Below are 22,955 nucleotides of genomic sequence, written 5' to 3' on the forward strand. Positions count from 1 at the left end.
ATTAGCAGAGCCAGGTCAGATCAGCAGAACTGCCTGATCAACCGTCAAGTTCACAAGAAATGAAAAATGTTTCTTGCGGTAAGCTACTGAGCTTCGGGGTGGTTTGTTCTGCAACGATAACTACCTGACAGAGAAATTCCACCTGAGACCTGAAGGCTGAGAAGGAGTCCGTCCTGTGAACAGCAAAGGGAAGAGAGTTCCCGCACATTCGTTCGTCCCTCATCCGAGGAGGATGCCACGTTCTGGAGGCTGGCGTGCCGGGAGTGCGGCAGGCAGTGGTGGGAGACAAGGTCCGATGTGCAGGCGCGAGTCACGTGGGGCAGAGCCAGGCCAGGGAGCTGGAACTTGGTGTCGGTGATTTGGGTTTGGTGATCACTCAAAGACCGCCTCGGAGGCCACGGTGAGAGCGTTTCTTTTTTAACTTTGCCAAATACTCACGTGGTGCGTACTCCCAAGTGACAGCATCCCGCACACATAGCCCGTGATGGTACCACGTCTGTGCTAGGACTGTGCGCGGGGCCGGGAGGGCTGCTTGTCTGTCTCTGCATATGAGGAGGGGAACTTTGTGGGCTTCACTTTATCCCTGCCATTTCTTCAGGGCTTGGAACAGGGCCGAGCACGTAGTAGACACTGAGTAAACATTTGTGAAATTAATGAGTGATTGAAGGAACCAGAATGTGTGTTGTTCTTGTTTGCAGGCAAATCGCTGCTTGGTTGGATGGTATGAGCTGCTGACCTCTGAAGCCATCTTTAAATGCGCTAATTCAAGGGGGAGGGTAGAGCTCAAGTGACAGAGCACGTGCTTAGCATGCATGAGGTCCCAGGTTCAATCCCCAGTACCTCCTCTAAAACTAAATAAACAAGTAAACCAGTCGTGCCCCCCCCACCAAACAAAAAGAAAAGTAAATGCACTAATTCATTCTATTCTCACTACAGGCCTACAGGGAAGACAGTGCTATTAATTTATTTTAAAAGTACAATAAAATCTTGTGTATATATAGACTTATGTATACCATATATGCATTACTGACTATTCTTCATGCTTAATAATATAATATTTATACAACTTAGATGTTTAATAGGTAAGACAAACTCCTTATATCCATCATCCGGTTCCACATCCTCCCTAGAAATCCCTATAAACCCCTCTGGTCCCCTTCCAGCCTTGCTTCCTCAGTCAGTGGGAACTCCATCCTTCCGCCTGCTTGAGCTAAAAGTCTCAGACTCATCCCTGACTCTTTCCTTACTCTCATCTTCACATCCAGTCTCATCAGTGGGTCTCACTGGGTCTGCTTTCAAAAGATCTCCAGATTCAGACCCTTTCTCATCTCTCCCCTACTTCCTTCCTGGCCCCCGGCACCATCACCCCCCATGTGATTTATTGCAGCAGCGGCTTCCTAACTGGTTTCCCTGATTCTGCCTGTGGCTCCCTGCAGTGTACTTAGCATAAACTGGATTACATTACTTCCCTTCAAAATCCTTCATCTCACTTCCCATCTCCTGCAGAGAAAAAGTCAGTCTTTACAATAAGACCCATAAGGCCAGTGCACCACCTCCATCTCTGCATTCCCCCGACTTCTGGCGACCTCCTCATTCTTCCTTCATCACACCAGGCATGTTTCTCTCTCACAGCCCGTCTGCTGTTGCTTCTGCCTAGAGTCCTCTGCCCCCAGCCCCCTGTCTCTTTCAGGTCTTTGCTCAGAGGTCTCTTTCTTTTTGAGAACTTCCTTGATTACCCTCTTTAAAATAGAAACACCCACCACTGGCAATTCCCATCCACTCTCTTGGCTTGTTTTCCTTTGTGGTACTTACCTCTGTGTGACACGTTACCCGTGTACTGTAAGACGCACACGTACATACACGTATGTGTCTTGTCATCTTCTTGATTCTCCGTAAGCCCAACGAAGGCAGCAGATTCCTCTACTTTGTTCAGAGTCATATCCTCAGTACCTAAGCAGTGCCTGGCACATGGTAGGCACCCCATAAGTATTTGTTGAATGAATTAATGAGTGATATCAGCTCCCCAATTTTTTGCTTGCATAGAATGCTCACCCAAGAGTTAAGATTCTCTAGCATTTCTTTAGAGTAGCTTGGCTTTTTTCCTATAAGGCTGCTTAAAAATGGAAGCTGAACGAGGCCATCTGACTGTGCACGGCCTCCTGAGGCAGTTCTGTTTCTCACTTCTCTTCCTCCTACTTTGTGGATGTGGGGGGCAGAAGGCAATTGGAGAGAGAAGGAAAGGAGCCACCACTTATTCCTTCGTGTCCACTCTCAGTGTTGGTCAGCTTCATCTGCCGAGGGGACGGTTTCCTATGTGTGGGGAGAGCAGTTCTTGGCAGATACCAACTCCATGAGAATTTTTCCAAATGACCTCGTGTTACTTGTTTGATTATTACTCAGAAATGTATGCTCACCACAAGGCGTACATCGTTATAAGGGAAGAAATCAGCAAAATAAGGCCCAAAAGGTAGGGAGGGGCCAGTATTTGCATGCTCTGGAATGTCTTATGAAGACTTTGGTTTTTACCCCAAAGGCAACAGGCAGCCACAGAAATGCTGTAAGCAGTAGATTGATGTGGTCAGATGAGTGTTTTAAAGATTGCCCCAGATGTACTGCAGGAAATGGATTGAAAAGTGGAAGGAATGGAAGTAGGGAAAGTCTGAAACTCAGGAAGCAGTGGCTTATATTAGGGTGGTGGTCCCTGCGAAAACATAAAGATATTCCGGGTTTAGCCAGAAGGTGGAATATACAGGACTGGGTAATGGGCGGATTGTGTTAAAAGATAATGTTCAAAACTGGTTAACATCAGGTCTCCCATAAAGATGCAGAAAGAACGTGCGTTTAAGGTTCTATTTGGCTCGCTAATTGAGATAGCAAGACAGAATATCATAACTCGTTCAAAGGGGAATCCAAAGGACCCAGACGCTTATATGTCCAGCATAATGAAATGGATGTTCCAAAGGAGGCAAAACTAGCTTCATGACGGTGGGGGAGGGAAACCAATTGAACCTCTCCTGATCAGGATGGAATTTACATCTTTCTAGACTAGAATTATTTTGCATTTCTATCAATAATCCACACTGTAGAGTAGTAGAATAGCTCCCACAGAATCAGAAGCAGATAACCCTGGAAATGTGTGTGCTAGAGAATGCATCGTTTTCCACTGAAGCTGACATTTTCCCTTGTCAGTGTGTGTGTGTGTGTGTGTGCGTGTGTGTGTGTGTGTGTGTGAGAATGAGGGGAGGTAGGAAAGGGGAGAACTGTAGCTCTCAGTCTTTTGCAGGAGCAACTGGGCCCTAGTTCCTGAATGAGTATAGATCCTGGAGTAGAAACAGGTTCAAAAGCAGGCATAACCTACTTTTTTACTTAATAACTTACTAATAGCATTTTCTATGATGTAAATATTATTTTACATCATTTTTAATGATGGCAATTTTCAGTTTACAGATACGCCGTAATTAATTAAGTCAGTCCCCTGGAACATTTAGAGTGATTTCAGTTTTTATGCCAAAGAACCCTATTCCCATATGTTTGCATATTTCCTTAATTACTTCCTCAGGGGGGAAGTTCCTAGAAATAGTATTTCCAGGTCAGAGGACAGGCATATTTTCGCCCCTGGAAAGGTGCTAATTTACTTCACCATCAGCAGAGGATCGACGTAGCTAATTTATTGCCTGTGGATGCTTTTGAAGTATTTTTATTCCTCTTCTTACAACTTTTATTTCATGATTAATTATCTTGTTTTTTGCCGGTATTTTTCCTTGCAGTGAATTTAAAATGTACTTTGCTACCCACTGTGCAACCTTCTCCAAATTAGCATTTCTTTCCTTGCAAATGAAAGGTATATATAAATGACAGGCATAGGGTCATGCTTACTCATTAAAAAGACTTTTCTCCCCCTCATAAAATACCTAATTCTGAACCAGCTCATTATTTTGGTAGGTGGGGCTGGTAGCAGCCCCCCAGTTAGGAGTCAGCAGTGCTAAAGAACTACTGCTTCTTTTATTCTCTTCATTTCTTACCTTCTGAAATCTCATAATGCCAGCCATTCATGAGACTAGAAAGTTATAACCATCTTGGTCTTGGAGATCATCCAGGTTAAAATTCTTCTACTGTGGACGGTAATTTGCCGTGGCAGACAGATTGCATCAACCAGTGCCATTTTTTTATGGCTGTTGAGTTGTCCTTGGAATGTGGCATTTCATCCGTCTCAGGCACAGAGGAGCCCAGGACTGTGGGAGGGCAGCTGGTGTCTGTGGCCGTGCATCACTGGCCAAAGTCGAGGGCTGGATGCCCTTAGAGAGGTGACTGGTCAGCCCCAGGGATATGACTGCACATGCCAGCAGGGAGCCAGTTAGCCAGGACATTAGTTTACTGCAGCTATAACTAATTAATAGTTACAGGTAAACAGGCTGAAGGTTAGAGAGGGAAGGAAGGCCAAGAAGAACTGAGAACTTGCATGAGATATTTACCATATAGTTAGAAATACTTAGCATGTTTTGAGTTTCTGGACTTCAGTCAAGGATACTGAATACTTTGTCACTTTAGGAGAGAGAGTGTAGAATTCTTTTAAAAGAAAACATGCCTTACAAACTGCTAGGACAACTTAAAGTCCTAGAGTAGGGTCTTTAGAATCCAACTGCAGAAATACTCCATTAAAAACTATCACTCTGGGTGAACACTTGGTGCCAGGGAACTTAAAAATCACAAAAATGCAAATGTCACACCGAAAATAGCTAGACGGTAAAGTTGTCCAGATGAAATAGCATATGGTTACAACCGAATGACTCTTTTTAGATTATGGTAAGTGTGAAAACCAACTTCTTACAGACGGCTCTACCCTCAGCATAAGTTTGTGCATTTCTAGGAGACCAACTTTTCTGGGAATATCCTGGGGTAATGTTAAGAGCTTGTTCTCCAGAATCAGGCAAACTGAGGGTGGAATCCTGGCTTGTTTCTTCTAGCTTCGTGCCATTGAGTAATACTCAGTGAGTAACCTCACTAAGGTCATATTTCCTTGTTGTCAAATGGGGATGAGAACAGCCTTGCTTTATAGGGCTGTTGGGAGGGTTAATTGAGATAATGCACACAAAAGGATCAACGTTCTGCATGCACAAGGGGTTTGGCTGGGGCTAGATGTTGATATTAACACCCTGGATAGGAAGAATATTTGATTTGTTTTGGAGAGCAGGTAAAAACAGGTTCAGAGTGTGAGAAATGAGGCTAATTCATCATTATATGGCTCAGGATATATCTTCAGAGTTGGAGAGAATGTTCTGAAAAGAGGAAAATCGATGGATTACAGGAAGGGGATGCTGGCAAAATGGAAAATGGTTCTAACTTACCTTTTTTCCCCCCACAGTGCACCTTCCCTGCGTAGATAAGATAACTATAAAAAGCTGACTGTAGCCCAAGGCTGCAGATGGGATGCTAATGTCTCTACGTGAAAGGGCTCTTTAGGACGGCGCCTGCATTCATTGTAGAGCAGTGGGTCCCCAGCAGTGGGCAGGGAGACCTGAAAGGTGTTGAAAGGCATCAAGTCAATATATTTTTTTTAAAGCTAACTTTATTTTTCAATTGAAGTACTAGAGATTGAACCCAGGACCTTGTGCATGCTAAGCATGTGCTTTACCACTGAGCTCTACCCACCCCTGAAGTCAACATTTTAATGTAATTTGATTGAAGTTAAATTTGGCTTCTGGGGAGATGTGGAATATATAGAGATTCTCACCTAGGGAATATTTTCTCCCCTCTTTCCTCGAGGAGGAACTTGTCAAACAGATTTTTATGTTCATTAAAAGTTGACCTGAGCTTAAACAGTTGAGAAATAACTACCAAAGACCATATGTTGGCAAACTTCGGTCTGTGGGCCATATCTGGCCCATTGCCTGATTTTTAAAATGAAGTTCATTTGGAAGATAAGCACACCATTCATTTACATGCATCCTATGGCTACTTTCATGCTGCAGCTGCACAGTTCAGGAGTTGCAACCAGACTAAACTATTCACTGTCAGGCCCTTTGCAGAAAAGAGTTTGCTGACTCCTGCAATAGACCCTAAAGACCTAAATGGTCACATCTTACTTGGGCTTTATGCTTTTCTTGAGCTTACATAAAGGCAGTATATAATTTTCCTTTTAACAGGAATTTTGTGACCAAAATTTGCTTTATGTTATCTTCATAAGATACAGTCTATAGAAGTTTAGTTTGTGACTCTGTTGTTCAAGACGTTGTGATGGGCTGCTAATAAAATTAGGAACTCCAAGCTAATTCTTAATTATTTCAGCTACTCCTGGGCCCTAGAAATCTTGGTGAATTTACCAGACTATTCTTTGTTAGGAAAAGTAGCTGGGAAAAATGTCAGGGACTTGAAACTGAAGTTAGGCAGTTATTGAGGATATTGAGTTTTAAAGAAAGGGAAGACAATGGAAAAAATAATAGAAATCAGATATGGGTTGGTGACAATTTAAGGCTGAAAATTAGGTGTAATAAAACCCCCACCACTAACAATAAGATAACACAGTGAAGGAGATTTTCCTGTCACTGCAAAGTCTGCTGTGCACCCGCCCAGGCGGCCAGCACTGTGTGACGTGCTTGTCTGCTTTAGCTTTGACAGTGACTTGTGTGGGTTGACTTGTCCAAATCCAGGACTTTGAAGGTTTTCACATAGCCTTGTGTTCTTCAGCTCTGGGATTTCAGATCGGCATGTATCCATCCATCTGTAGCAGTGGTTCTGACTTTGCCCCCAGGGGACATTTGGCAATGAGATCGTCAACCGGGTAGGAGGAGTGTGCTCCTGGTTCAGGTGGCGGAGGCCAAACGTGCTCCTCAACATCCCACGTTGCACAGGATGGCCCCACCCCTCCCACTGCCAAAAGTCATCTCATCTAAAATGCCGGTAGGGCCAAGACTGCAAACCCTGATGCATAGGAGGTGAGATAGTGCAACATGAAATTTATTCTGTTACCAAATTCTTTAACGGTTTAGTTATCATTAAGATTACCTACTCTATGTCCAGTGAAACTACACTGTGCTATTCTGGTTGGGATAAAAGTTTCCTCTTTTAAATTAAAAAAAAATGAGTTAAAAAAAGTCAGTTGTAAACCAAAATGTTAACTAAAAATCCTATAGATGGTCAGTCGATGTGTTACATGAAATATGAAGGAGGTGGTTGAATGAATTAATTTAAAGGAAAAGAAAACTGCCCTACGCTATTAAGCAAGTGAAGTTATTCTCAAATTGGGGTCCTTTTAACTGTGTGTCAGAATTACTCCAGCTCTGCTCCTCACATATCCATGCTCAGTAAACCCTCCTGTTCATTTCCTCTAACCGATACTGAACTACTGGGGAGATGTTTTCACTCCCCTGATACTGGGTGGCTCTTCTGTTCCTGGGACAGAGAGTGGAGGGCAGCTGGAAGTGGGAGTTCACTGTAGCATAGTAGATTTCACTTTCACCCTCAGTGTGTCTCTCAGATTCCAGACGGCATCTCGCGCTGCTCTGCATCAGAGACCACTGTGCATCTCGTTGGAAACCACACAGCTCCGAGGCCCTCATTGTGGATGGAGCGTTTGTTGGAGAGCTTTGTTGGCAGTCCCGTGTGGGAAACACGGGGTTGTCTGCAAGTCTTTATGAATATTCATGGTATTGGTTTGCAAATTACTAACCAGATACCTGGGGAATGTGTTAAAGAGCAGATTTGTCTGGTCCCGCCCCAAGAGGTTCTGACGCAGTAGACCTTGGCTAATCCCTAGGAATCTGCATGATTAACAATTATCTTGAGTGAAGCTGGGTCAGCTCTGAGAGACACTGACATTTGATGTAAACAGAATAAAGGAATGGCCTTGACGGCACCGATGGCTTTCAACTTTGCACTGTTTTTGTGCCGTGCGTTTGTATGTTACAAGCATCCTAAACTCCCTTTGCATAAACCAAGTTCTGGTTTTCCTTCTCTCCTAATGAACAAAGATATTTTACACGGTGGACTTTAGTTTCACAAACCAAATTTTGGTTTTCTTTGTCTCCTGATGAACCAACAGGTTTTAATTGCGTCCATGGTGACGTGCCAGCCAGGGCTTATAAGCAACACTGCATGTGAATTTATGCGGTAGTACTTATCGCAGTTCTTTGATTATACCATTGCACTTTTGCTCTGACTACTTAATAAAACAAAAGAAAAACAAAAATCCCCTGAGTGTAATATGGACAAATCAAAGATGGAAATCATTATGCACGCTGAGAGTGAGGAATCTTTAGCTTGCATTCAGCAGACTTCAGACAAAAGCCAGGGAAATACTGGTTTGATTGCAAAGAAAATGAATACTTTAAAAAAAAAAAAAGTTAGGAATGTTATCATTCAAGTTTGGGCCTAAAAGTTGAGGCATAATTAGGAATAGAAAATGTCCTCTGTGAAATACTTTTTCCCTGTAGGGGGCATTTTCTTGCGTATCTTTAGCATGTTCAGTTTCTAACACGTTTTCAGGGACATATCCAGAAGGAAGGGGTTGCCAGTAATAGGATGACAGCAAGAAACCTATTTTCCACATCCTTTATTAGAGCGATAAGAGTGACAGTCATTCCCACTGTAATTACGGTCCTCTCTCTGGTGGTCAGGTTTTAAGGGAGCTGGTGATCTCATCTGCTGTTCAGACACCAGTGAAATGCTGGTAAGACTTTTATTTGCCAACTGTAGTCCTGAAAATGTTAATTTTCATGGCTGACTCTCCATCCTGAAAAGGATTTTTTGTTTGAACTCTTACCAATGGCTCTTGCCACTTGGCTCCCTTAAAGCTACTTAGTCTAGTGATTAGACTGTGGTCTGATAGCTAAAGTAGGACTGGAGAAAAAAGTTGATAATGTTATTCGATTAGGCTGTGATTTTGAAGATCTTGATTAAATAATCTCTACATTTTCCATTAAAAATTTATAAGCATTTCATTTTAAGATTGTTGTAGATTCACATTTGGTAAGAAATATTACACAAAGATCCTGCACCTTTTACCTGATTTCCCTGGAAGTAACATCTTTGAAACTACAATACAATGTGGTAACCAAGATATTGACTTTAACAGATTCAAGAAACAAGATGATTCCATCACTAGAAGGATCCTCCTGTTACTACCCTTATATAGACATGCCCTCTTCCCTTCTGCTCCCTCCTCACTCATACCTCACCCCTGATAACCACTGATCTGTTTTCTGTTTCTCTAATTTTGTCATTCCAAGAAAGCAGTTAATCCATTCACGCAGTTTGTAACCTTTTTGATTTGGCTTCCCCCTACCCACCAACCCAGCATAATTCTCTGAAGACTCATTCAAATTGCTGTTTTTATAGCTGAGTGGTATTCTGTGGTGTGGCTGTTTCCCCAGTTGTCTAACCATTTACCCAGCGGAGAACAGACGAGTTGTTTCCAGTTTTGCACTGATACAAATCCAGCTGCTAGGAACATTTGTGTTCACATTTTTTGTGTGGGGGATGTTGGCCTTTCTCTAGGATAGATTCCCAGAAGCACAACTGCAAGTCATATGTTGCCTGCTTCGTTTTTTAAGAAGCTGCCAAACTGTGTTTCAGAGCTGTGCCATTTTCTCTGCATCCTTGCTAGCATTTGGTGGTTTTTAAAAAATTAATTACTTAATCAATTAATTTATTTATTTTTAATTTCAACCAGTCTGATAGGTGTGGAGTGAGATTTCATTGTGGTTCCAGCTTAGATTTCCCTGACGGCTAAATGATGTTGACCATTTTTCATGTGCTTTCTTGATTATATGTGTATTCTCTTTGGTGAAATGTATGTTTGTGTCTTTTGTCTGTTTTGTAATTAGATTGTTTGGTTCTTTACTCCCAAGATTTGAGGACTCTTTCTGTAGTCTAGATACTAATCCTTTGTCAGACACGTGATTTGCAAGTATTTTTTCCCAGCTTGTCTTTTCATGCTCTTAATGGAATTTTTCACATAGTGGAAGTTTTAAATCTTGATGAGGTACAGTATGGCAAGTTTTTGTCTTATGGGTTGTGCTTTTTTGGTATGAGGTCTAAGAACTCTTTGTCTAGACCGTGATCCCAAACATTTCCTCCTTTTTTATCCCATAAATTTTTATGGCTTTTTTTTTTAATACTTAAGTCCATTTTGAGTTACTTTTTGTGTAAGACGAGTGTTTTAGGTTAAGGTGCTCACTGACGCCCTGTGGATATTTAGTTGTTCCAGCATCTTGTGTTTATAAAGCTGCCCTCCATCCACTGAGGTACTTCTCCGCTTTTGTCTCCATGTCTTTATGACCCTTGGTAAGTTCAGTGACTATGGAAGATGAAAGCCAGTAAAGCTGATGTTAATTTTCCTGTTTTACCTCTGGATAGTTGAGGAAAAACAGAATTCTCTTTCCTTTATTTCACAGTATTAGTGTTTATTAAGCAAAACAAAGACCAACTTAAATAAAAAATAAAAACCCATTCTCACAACCCAGAAAAAACACTATTAACATTTTGGTATATTTTCTTTGTCTTCTATGCATTTTCATTATAGTGGGGATTATGACATTAAGTTTTCTATTCTGGTTTTCCCCCCTCACATAACTTTTTATGAACATTTTCCTATGTCATTAGGAATACCTTCTGAAACTTGTCTCAAATGAACTACCCATGTTATCCTAGAGAGAAATAACGTATGTGTTATTGATGTAGTGTAATTTACTATATATTATACATTCTAGTTATGTTACTATACCTTAATGACTACCTTGGTTATCCTTAGAGATGTCGCCATCTCTATTATAGGTGTGTACTATATATACACCAGATTTAGTACCACATATTCACTATATTTATACATACCTGTTTACTGTATAACTACCTGTTATCCTATAGATGAGTAGTGAATATTTCACTATATTTTAGAAGTACTATAATTTACTTTGTCACTTCTTATTCTTGAAGATTTAGTAGTTTTGAATTTTTTATTATAAATAATACTGCTAAAATTATATTATACTTTCAGTAGGATCAGACGCATATCTTACCCTCTGTATTCTGAGCTTAACTTCAGGGTAGAGTGGATTTCATTTTTATTACCACCTCAAACAGAACAATTAATGAACGTTCAGTTCACTGAGTCAGAAGACAGAAACAGAATACATGCAGCACTGCAGACAAGCAGTAGCAAAGCTGAATTCCTCGTCCGTCTGCCATTTACTCATACAGTTGTAGCAGGCGTTTTAAGTTGAGTATAGCTTGAATGACTAAAAATTTTATGTGGACTTTATTTTCTTTCTTCTTTACTAGCTCAGAGGTTTTAAATTTTGTAGAGCATAAAATTTATTAATGGGTTGCATATACAAAACCATGTATATGGACCTTGGAGGTGATTTAAAGATCAAGATAGCCAGGATTGAATAATACCCATCTGCGTGCACTTGAATTTGAAACTCGTCTTTCGTTGTTGGCTGCATCTGGAGCTCTCTCCTTACAACAGATTCCTGTTCTTTTAAGGTTCTTCATATTTGTTGTCAAATGGCCTTTAGAGGTCACCAGTTGAGTGTAAGAGTGCCACTAAGATCCTTGCCATCTGTGAATATTATTATTAATTTAAGCCCTTTAAATTTTTTTATGTTTAAAAATCTACCTTTTTTTTGTTTTTGTTTTTGGAGAATATTGTTTTCCATATGCTCATTAGCTCTTTGCATTTTTCTCCTTGGCATTATTAGTCTTTAAGTGTCTCATTTAGTTTACATTGGTTACTCCAATCAGGGTAGCTTTGGTTGCTTTGAGCAGAACCCCATGCAAGCTAGCTCAGTTAAGAGCTGTAGTGATGTTGATGGTGGTGGGTTCCTAGGGTTACAGATGATTCCCAGGAAAGCCAGAGGAAGGGCTAAATCACAAAGTCAGCACCTGAAAGATGACAAAGAACTAGAATGTCTCTTCTACCTAGAGCAGAAATTGCCTAGTTCTCTGCATCACTTTCCACTGCTTAACTATTTTTTAAAAAATTTTATTGTATTGAGTTATGGTCAGTTTACAATGTTTGTCAATTTCCAGTGTAGGACACAATTTTTCAGTTATACATGAACATACATATATTCATTGTCGCATACTTTTTCACTGTGAGCTACCACAAGATCTTGTATATATTTCCCTGTGCTATACAGTATAATCTTGTTTATCTATTCTATGTGTATCTGTCAGTATCTACAAATTTTGAAATCCCAGTCTGTCTCTTCCCACCCTGCTCCCCGCTGGCAACCACAAGTTTGTGTTCTATGTCTATGAGTCTGTTTCTGTCTTGTATTTATGTTCATCTGTCTCCACTGCTTAGCTATTACGTGCGTGATTCACCATGGCCACCAGGCTCAGTTTGTAACCTACCAGTGTTGACCTCTCAACTCGGACTGCACCTCAGCCTGGCGTTGAGTCTTTGAATTTTCCGAGTGAGAATCTGGTTGGTGTTGACCATCCATTTATTAGCTAGTCTAGTGTGTGGCCCAACTTGACTGTCAGTTACGAGGAATGCCATACGGTACAAAGTGGGTGTCTCTTTCGAGAACTGCCTACCAGTGGAGGCTGGAGCATATATCTGGGCCAGGATGTCCATAGGTAACGGCACTTGAAATTAGAGCGTGTTTCATGGACGCCTGTGTTACCTGTGCTGATTTGGGTTTTTTACCTCTGGGACTTTTTCTTCCGAAGTTGTTGTCAAAGCAAGAAGAAGGTCGCCTCCAAATACTTACTTTCTTTTGATTCTAGAGATTACCTGAACAGAATAAGACACCCACTGTGGAAACAGTTTGGGGCTTTAAAATTTTATTTTCCCAAAGCAACATCACATTTATAGCTTGTGACTATTTGACAGGTGAAAACATCAGAAAGAAAACATTTAGATGCAAATGTCAGTGACACCTGAGTCGGTGGCGATGCTGAGCTGGTCTTTGTGTTTCCTTCCAGATTTATCAGCGATGTTGGCTAGTGTTCAAGAAAGCTTCCAGCAAAGGTCCAAAAAGGCTGGAGAAATTTTCCGATGAACGGGCTGCATATTTTAGGTGCTATCACAAGGTAAGTCCCCGTGGTGGTGGCTTTCCAGGAATCTCTTCATAAGGAGGGAGCTCAAGTTCATAGAGTCTGAAAACCTGTCCTGCTTTTTAAACAAAGATAATGAATAATACTTTCTCTAAGGGGAAAGCATCTCTAAAATAATATCCACTCTAGCTGTTTAGAATAATTGACTGATGTGAAGTCTCTCTTCTGGTTTCCTGCAAGTTGTCAGTATTTCCCCAATCTCTAGTGTGGAAATCACCGTGTTTTGTAAATTTTAAATTTGTGTAGCTGACCCTATCCCAATGATGAAGCCCCTTGAGGGTACAGACTGGACCTCCCTACGTCCAGCACAGAGATGCAGAATTGATCCTCAGTCGGTGTTGGAGTGTGGGGGAAGGGGAGAGGGGAGGAAGCTGGAAGGAGGTGAATCCACTAGCACAGGAATTCGGTGGGGGAGAGAAAGGGAATAACCTGTCCTTTCGTGCAAATTCTCCAAAAGTGGTGACTTGACACCATCTTATCAAGGGCCTGTGTTGACACCTCGGTTTATGCAACAGTGAGAAGCAGTGGAGCAGGACGTGTTCCTTCTCAGCTTAGAGACGGGGAGTCCGCTGTGCTTTGTAGGTGCACCTGTACAGACGTGAAGGAAGGGAAACCTCAGAACAAGGGCTAGAGAAGAGCAGCGAGGGGGGTCAGGAGAAGCGTCTTGCATGTGCTTGGTTTCCCGGCTATTCCGCAGTGAAGTTCTGCCTTGCAGGGTCAGCCCCACTCCCAGCCTTGCTTCTTGCCAAAGGAGGACTCAGGTGGACTTCTTTATGAGTCTAGGCTTCCTCCACTATTTATCTTCCGTATGCCAGATATCACCACTCTTCAAAGAAAGCTTTTGTTTTGTCACCAGGAAGGAATTGTTGCAAATGTACTATTCAGGCGTGGTGATCCGGGAAGCCAGGGCCAGCATCACTTTGCAGCTTTAAAAATAATCGTGAGCCAGTCTCTCCATTCCTGTAACACCTGAAACTATGGACGTCCAGTCGTTTGGGGCCAGGTGTCTTATGTCCCAGTTATCCTGTGTGCGTACCCAGTGTCTTTTCTAACAACGAGGTGGCCAACGATGATACAGAAATGACTTGCTCCATTTTTACTTGTGAGGCCTTGCCTTGAAACAGAGCTCAAAATGCCCGAAGAGGTGTTTGGTTTATCTGTAGGATGAGGGCACAGTTGCTTTCATTCTCTCCTTCCTTACCTGACACGGATTGCTCCCCTCCACCTCTCGGGTCCATCACATCCTGGGGACTGGATGAAAATCTACTGTGGTTGAAAATCAACCATTCTTCCTTGCCCTCACACTGTAATTAATAAAGCCACCCATCTTCATCTGCCAGGTGGCCGGCAGTTGTGGTTATACATCAGTTCTTCTCTAGAGCACCCCAGCCAGTCCGTGACTTCACAGTCTCCATCTGCTCTAGGGTGTATGTTTGTGTCCTCCCTAAATTCGTGTGTTGAAACCTAGTCCCCAGTGTGGTGGTGTTTGGAGATGGGGCCTTTGGGAGGTGATGAGGTCATGAGTGGAATTAGCACTCTTATCAGAGAGACCCCAGAGAGCTCCCTCTGCCCTTCCTCCATGTGAGGACACAGCCACCTAGGGACCAGGGAGCGAGTCCTTACCAGACACCAAATCTGCCAGCGCCCCTACCTTGGTCTTTCCAGACTCCAGAATACTGAGAGATAAATTTCTGTCCATGAGCCGCCCAGCGTATGGTAATTTGTTACAACAGCATGAATGGACGAGGACGCCATCAGACTCTTGTTCTGTGTGCTCATCGTGCATGGCCATCACGGTGATGAGCCGTCCTTGTTTTGTTAGAGTTGCAGATGTGTCTGGAAATATCTGATTCTTCACAATCGCCTGTCCCTACGTTTCTGAACTTAGAAAAAGAAATCAGGCTATACTCTGCTCAGACTCATGTAGACCTAAGAGTAGGAAGAGGACAAGTGAGGAATGTTTTACAGGAACTCCCCAAATCCAGCGCATCAGCAAATGGTGTTGGCTCTGTGTTCAGTAAGTAGAGAGGCTAGATGCTTCTCACAGCTCTGCTGCTCCACTGTGGTCCGAGCCACCGGGCCGCGGCATTCTCAGCCCTTTAGAGTCTGTTTGAAGCACCTGTATGACATCATGGGACTCCCGCTTAGAACCCTCAGCCAAGCCCTCATCATGTACAGTCTCACGCTTTGACTCCTTCTTCGCCTGTTTAACTGCACCTGCCCAGTTTCCCCAGTCCCACTGTGCTGACCTCCTTGCTTTCCGTGGACCATGCCAAGCACTTTCCCACCTTCAGACTTGCTCTTCCCTACCCTTGGACGGCTCTCCCTGCAGATACCCACGTCACTCATTTCCTTGCTTTGTTCAGGTCACTGTTCAAATTCTTCCTCTAAGTGAGGCCCCTCCCTGCCCCCATGATTTCAAATGGAATCCTCTGACACGCCCCTGCCCTGACGGCCTTTATTTTTCTCTTTGGCACTTACTACTACATACGTATTTACTTGGTGGTTTTTTATCGTCGTCCCCGTTCCACCACCATAAAATAAGGGCCACAAGGGCAGAGATTCTGTCGGGGGTGGGGGTGGGGTGGGCAAGTCCGCCTGTCCCCATTTTCAGTGCCAGACACACAGCAGACACTGTTTAAACTACTGATTGAGAAGCAGGGAATATTATCAACACGGCAGACGGACAGAGGTCTTTGCGCCGTACTTTCACGTTGCTTGTCACAAGAATCTGTGAATCTGTACAGGCTCAAGTGTGAGAACGAAGTGAATTGAGAAGTGAAACACGTGAAGGGAGATGGAGGACAGACTGGCCCTGTCTCAGACTTCTACCTGCCGGCTTTTGGAATTTAATATGTAAATCTTCGGGGGCTGTGGCGAGCCACATGCTCTTCCATCTGTAGTAATCATTAACCTAAGTTCAAAGCGTTAGAGCGGAAGAATCATCTGCATTAAGCCTCCCAGCCCTTGATGAGTTCCTGTAGCTGACGCGTCCTCCTTACTCTTTTAGGTCTGATACATTCAGTATTAATCCCTTGGGGGCACATAAGAAGCTGGAGTAGCTCTGAGATGTGCATTTTTTATCTAAATGCTGTGTAATTTATGAATCTTGACTATAAAATGCTAGGGTCATAAGTAGCACACCGTGACCAGATTTCAGAGTTTATCTGAATATAAATAAAGCAATTTCCGAAAGAAATGAGGAGCTGTACATTATGCTTTTTGATCAATACAGAGATGTGGCATATATACCTCTGTCTCTCAAGTAGGAAATCTGTAGCATCTATGAGAATATAGTGCTTTTAATGTTTCACTTTTAAAGATATTATTATGGAAAAAAAATGCCAGTTTTGTGTATGTGATTCTTCTTAGAAGTTTTAAGACAAGAAATTGACTGTAGAATTTTAAAACTTGGTGCCTTCCTCACTGACAAGGTAGCTAAAGATGCTCTCATACAAAAATTGGAAAATAAATATATGAATAATGCACACACAGAGCGATTCATTTTTCATTTCGTTACCTCTTCCAAGAAGCACCCCTCAAGCACCCACAGCTGTCAGAGACGGCTGTGAATTTGATTAACTGTAATTGCAACAATATTAAGACTCCAGTTACTTTTTTTTTATTTAGTTTTCCCCAGTCTTATTGAGAAATAATTGACATGCCTCACTGTCTAAGTCTGAGGCGTAGGACTCCAGCAACGTTAAATATAGTTCCTGACCTTCTTGTGAAGCACAAGTTTATTGTTTTCATTCAGCAAATCAAAGTTGCTCACGCTCATCAGAAGGGCTGAGAGTTTCTATGTGTACTTTTACTTTTTCAGGGTGAGTAACAACTGGGAGGGCATCTAAGTGAAAGGACCATCACTCATTGTTTTTGAGACCAAGGCAAATAGTGTGGTAGGAAGTGTGCTGGACCTGGTTTTTGGAAACCTTTTTTCTTTTTAGTTAACTTCACTATCTATCTATCTATCTATCTATCCATTTATTGAGGTATAATTGATTTACAATATCATGTTAGTTTCACATGTACAACATAGTGATTCAGTGTTTTTGCAGATTATACTCCACTACAGGTTGTTAAGGATAATGGGTGTAATTCCCTGTTACACAGTATATCCTTGTTGCTTATCTATTTTATATGTAGTCGTTTGTATCTGTTAGTCCCATACCCTTAATTTGACCTTCCTCCCTTCCCTCTCCCCTTTGGTACAACCACAAGTTTGTTTTCTGTATCTCTGAGTCTGTTTCTACTTTGCATAAACATTCATTTGTATTATTGTCTAGATTCCACATATAAGTAATAACAGTATATGTCTCTCTGTCTTATTTTACTAAGCATAATCTTCTCTAGGTACATCCACATTGTTGCAAATGACAGTATTTCATTCTTTTTTTATGGCCGTGTAACATTCCATTATATATATGTCACATCTTCTTAATCCAGTTGTCTATTTTGATGAGAACTTGAGTTACTTCCATATCTTAGCTATTTTAAATAGTGCTGCTGTGAACATTAGAGTGCATATGTGTTTTCAAATTAATGTTTTTATTTGGGAAATCTGCCTTCTTTCTTTTTTCCCTCTAAATTATCAATATATTATTTTATTTTATTTTTAACACCTTTATTGTGGTATGATTCCTGCACAGTAAACTACACATACTTGAGATGTACAATTTGATAAACTTTGATAGGTGTATACACCATTGAAACCACCACCACCATCAAGATAGCTAACATGGGAAACCTGCATTCTAATCTAGCTTTGACATTGTATGTGTCTTGCAAGTTGCTTGACTTCTGTGTAAAGGTGATCCCCTAGGCAAGTCACATCATAGCTTCTCTCAGTGCTCAACCTGCAGGATTCAGCTCACCTTGGGCCAGAAAGACAGTTCCAACAAATTCTCTAATAACAACGTTTCCCAAAGTGTGTGCCAGTGTGGCAGTGGAGACTTCTGGAAGGACCAGGATTCTGTGGCCACAGAAGTTTGGGAATTGCAATATTTCCATCCCCATCCTTCAGATTCATAATCCAGTGTAGCTTATCACAGGCTCTGAGGTGTTTCAACAAGGAACAGCGAGGGATGATCATTCCTACTTCACTGAAATCATAGATTAGCTTGTGTATAAAATGAGTAATGTTTGTGAATGTAATTAGAAAATGAAAGACCCTCTCACTGCAAGGAATAATTGCCATTATTATTTTTGTCATTCTGCCAAACCCCTTCCGGCTTATTTGTTCTGCCACTTGATCCTTCCATAGTGCCTGAGTCACACTTCTGTCTCCGAAGCCCAATACCAGACTTTGTTCGTGGTTACTGCAAAAATAGGATTCCAGGTTCCTCACAGTGAGCCAACGTCCTGAAATGTATTTCTCTGGAATTTCTGCTAACTTATCTTTTTTTCCCCTTTTTAGAAAATTGATGTATAATTGACGTACAACATTATATTAGTCTCAGATGTACAATGTGATAATTCTGTATTTTAATATATTGTGAACTGATCCACAATAAATCTAGTTAACATTCATCACCACAGATAGCTATGGGATTTTTTTTTTATTGTGATGAGAACTTTTAAGATTTACTCTCTTAGCAACTTTCAGATACGTGAGACGGTATTATTAACCGTAGGCACCATACTCTACATTATTTCCCCCTGACTTATTTATTTTTATAACTGGAAGTTTGTACCTTTTGACTCCCTTCGCCCATTTCACCTACCCCCACCCCCTTTCTGGCAACCATCAATCTGTTCTCTGTGTCAGCGAGCCTGTCGTTTTGTTGTGATTGTTAGATTCCATGTATAAGTGAGATCGTGTGGCGTTTGTCTTTTGCTGCCTGGTCTGTTTCACTTAGCATAATGCCTCACCCTAACTTTGCTGTGTGTCTCATAACTTCTTCCAGTGACTCATTCTTCTTTAGGCAGCTGCTCCCTCCTCTAAAACGTTTCCTCTTCTGATGGGGCTGTCTACAGTACGTCTCTCCAAAATCTTAAACTACGCCACAGCCTCTTCTTTCTATATTCAGACACCCACTTTGGAATCATCCTTTCCTTGTGCAAGAAACTGCCCACCGGGCCCCATTCTGGAAGTTGCCTTCATTTATGCCAATGGGGATGTGACTTTTACATTTCCATAAATTAAATTATAACTTATTACTCTGATGCTTTTTCCAGAAGGTGAATGCGCCCATCTCACATTTCCAAGGCATTGGTAGAGTGGTTAGAAGGGGCTAATTGTACTCCCCAAACTACGTTTTTATGATTTAAGCACTTCTGCTAATCAAGGGGGTAAAAGTATGCACCAGTGTGCCCCAAACTCCTAAGACATTTTCAAAGCTGAATTCTCTATCTTTCCTTCCCAAACTCGGTTCCTTTCTGAGGCTCCCTGTCACGGTGTGCGGCACCAGGATCCATTCTGTTATGCAAGTCAGAGGCCAAGGAGCCGTCTGGGAGTCACCCTCTGCCTTGTCCAATGAACAGGTTTGACAGGCTCTTCCCCTGCACGGATAGCTTCCTCTCCTGGTCTGCGTGGCCGACGTTAACGGATTCCTCAAAATCTCTGCTATGTCTCCACCTCCCCTGAGACCCTTCTTAACCCACCCTGAGTTGGTCCGTTTGCTGGGCGCCTTCTGCACGGATGCACTGGTCACAATGAAAGCAGTGCTCTGTCTTCCTGTCGGTGGCAGGTTCTGTCTGATTGGTTCTGACGCCTTCATTCTACCCCTTCTTCCTTGGTGCTGATTTGTAGTTGGACACAAGGCTGCCCAAAGCAAAGACCCCTGTGCAGGGAGGTGTGGCCACAGGACTGAATCCTGGCATAAGGGAGTGTCAGCGGGGAAGGTGCCATGTCCTTCATCTCTTCCTCTTTCCTGCTGATTAGAAAATGGACATCAGCATCTTGGTGCAAGATACTGAAAAGACTGTGGGTTGAGGATGCCGCGGGACGTGTCCCATAGAGGAAGGTTAGAGGGAGGTGTCCAGGGCTGGTCTGTGCTTCTTGGCACCGTAGGTCTTAGCCCATTTGTAGCAAAATGCCATAGACTGAGTGCCTTATAAACAATGGATGTATATTTCTCACAGTTCTCGAGGCTGTGGGTCCAAGATCAGAGTGCCAGCATGGTTGGGGGCTGGTGAAGACCCTCTTCTGGGCTGCAGAAGGCCAACTTCTTGCTACGTCCCCGTGTGGCAGAAGGGGCTAGGGAGCCCTCTGGGGTCTCTTTTATTAGAGCACTAATCCCATTCATGAGCTCTGCCCTCATGACATAATCACTTCCCAAAGGCTCTACTTTTTAATACCATCACTTGGGGCATTAGAGTTCAACATGGATTTTGGAGGAACACAAATATTCAGTCTAACACCGTGAAAATCCAGTCCAACATCTCCCTTTGTATTGTTTTTTTCTCTACGAGAGGAATAGACTTCTATCTCGTTTAAGCCTTTATGATTCTGGATTTCCTCTCATGTGCAGCAGAGCTTAATTCTAACTAATAGAGGTGTAATAAATCTTCCTCATCATCCGGTGCACCGTAGGTAGGGAATTCTGGTATGATTACTTCCATTAGATTGTGAGTTCCTTGAAGATGAAAACTGTGCTTTATTCATCTTTGTATCCTAGGGGCTCAGTATGTTGTCTGGCACAAAGCGGGCGCTTTGGTTCCCAAGGACACTTAGGGTGCCCAGGAAATGATCTGTGATCTAGTCACACTGGTACTGCATGGTGGAAATGTTGGGGGACCTTCTGGTACACTGAGAATAAAAAGGACTTTGTGAATCATATGCCACATTCTTCATCATCTGAAATTCCTGTGTGCAGCGGTATGTGTACAAGCCACAGGACGCCAAAGATTCTGGCAACCCCCAGAAGCTAGGAGAGAAGCCTGGAACATTCTTCCTCCGAGCCTTCAGGAGGAGCTAGCCATGCTGACACCTTTTGGACTTCTGGCCTCCAGAGAGAAGACACCCAGTTTGTCCTACTTTGTTACCGCAGCTGGAGAGCGAGTACACCTCCCCAGACCCAGTCGTCACCTTCATTCCTTGACTTCGTCACACTGGTAGTTGCTTCTGTGATTCTCAACTATACATTACACCTCTCTTACTTATTTCAACCACTTCCCGCATTATCAGCAGATTCCCCCACTGTAAGAAGTTAGTGATTTCGCTTCTTGATATAATCCTTCGCCAACTCTTTCTTCCTTTTTCTTTCAAATTCTGATGATTACATTATTTTACAAGTTCAGTATTTCAAACATTCATTCAATTCCACAACCGTCCTGAGAGACGGATCCTGATATTAACCCCATTTTACAGATGAGGAAGCTCGGGGTGAGTGGAGTTGAGGGACATTCCCCAGATTATATGGTTGGAAAGTGACAGAATTCGTTTGAGCCTGGGCATCCGGGCTCCATAGCCCACGTCCTTGATCACCATGGTACTGTCTCACGGGCGTGGAATCTTTACTCCATGGGACACCTTATACAGATGGCTCAATATTTAAACAGATAGAAAGGAGAGCTGTTATTGAAGCAGGAATGGAGGGTGGAGAAGGGGAAGAGAGATCCAGACATTCATTCTTACCCCGCTTTTCCCCACAGTCCCAGAGGCTCATCGATTCCAGGGAACACATCTGAAAACCATTTGCTTACCTTTTTCTGCATTATACTTTATTTTGAGATAATTGAAGATTTATATGCAGTTGTAAGAAGTAACACAGAAAATATATATCCTTTATCCAGCTTCCCTGAATAGTAACATCTTGCAAATCTATGGTGCAATATCACAACCAGGATATTGATATTAATACAATCCCCTGATTTTACTCAGGTTTCCTCAGTTTTACCTGTTCTCATGTGTGTGTGCTTATGTTTAGTTCTATGCAATTTTATCAGCGTAGTTAAGATACTGAACGATTCCGTCAACAAAAGTACCCCTTGTATTCCCTTTTATAACCTACATCTCCCAGTCCCCTATCGCAGCAGGCACTAATGTGTTTTCTATTTTTGCAAAATCACACAGCTAGTAGGAAACAGAATCTAGATTTGAATCCATGCAGTCTGGATTCAAAATCCACTTTTTTTTTTTAATAGAAAATTTCAAACATAAAGTAGACCAAAGAGCACAATGAACCCCCATGTGCCCATCATCCAGCTTCGACAACTGTCAATTCATGGCCATCTTTTTTCATCTCTACCCTCTCCCGTTCCTCCCACTTGTGTGTTATTCCAGAGCAAATCCTAGACATCATTCCATCCATCAACATTTCAGTACTAATCCCTAAATGAGGAGGGCTCTTTGCTCCAGAACCCACACCCTTAATCCTGTGCCACTAAGATAAGAACGAAAACCATTCCTGCTAGATTTGTCAGGTGGGAGGTCATTGGCCACCTCTGTCCCAGGGGTTTCAGTGCCCTGGTGGGGATAGAACCTAGCTCATGTAGGAATGACGAGGTGGCGGAAAGAAATCTTTTGAGATTGGTACTTCTTCATTCAGCGTAGTTCCCTTGAGACGCATGCAAAGTTGTTGTATTGTGTGTATCAGTAGTTCGTTCCTGTTTATTGCTAAGCAATGTTCCATAGTACGGAGACCGCAGTTTACTTAACGTTCACACATTGAAGAACATCTGGGTTGTTTCTAGAGTTTTTTATTATTATGAATAAAGTTTCTATTTCTCTGGGATAAACTCTCAAGAGTGCAAAAATGCTGGATCATATGGTGGCTGCATGTTTAGTTTTATAAGAAATTGCCAAACTGTCTTGCAGAGGGGCTGTGGATTTTGTATTCCCACCAGCAAGATGCAGTTTCTCTGCATCTTCACCAGCATTTGGTGGTGTCTCTATGTTTAGTTTAGTCATTCTGATAGTGATATCTCATGATGGTTTTAATTTGCATTCC

The 22,955-nt window shown here is 42.3% G+C and overlaps 1 protein-coding gene across 1 annotated transcript in view; it reads left to right on the top strand.

The window, feature by feature from the left end:
• The window catches only part of DOK5 (docking protein 5), a 127,462-nt gene that overhangs the window by 45,833 nt on the left and 58,674 nt on the right, over positions 1 to 22,955 (top strand). The window contains exon 2 of the mRNA XM_010958595.3: positions 12,931 to 13,038. Coding sequence (XP_010956897.1) covers positions 12,931 to 13,038 — 108 coding nt within the window. The remainder of the gene's footprint in view (positions 1 to 12,930; positions 13,039 to 22,955) is intronic.

Source organism: Camelus bactrianus, chromosome 19, assembly GCF_048773025.1.
Source record: "Camelus bactrianus isolate YW-2024 breed Bactrian camel chromosome 19, ASM4877302v1, whole genome shotgun sequence".
Lineage (NCBI taxonomy): Eukaryota > Metazoa > Chordata > Mammalia > Artiodactyla > Camelidae > Camelus > Camelus bactrianus.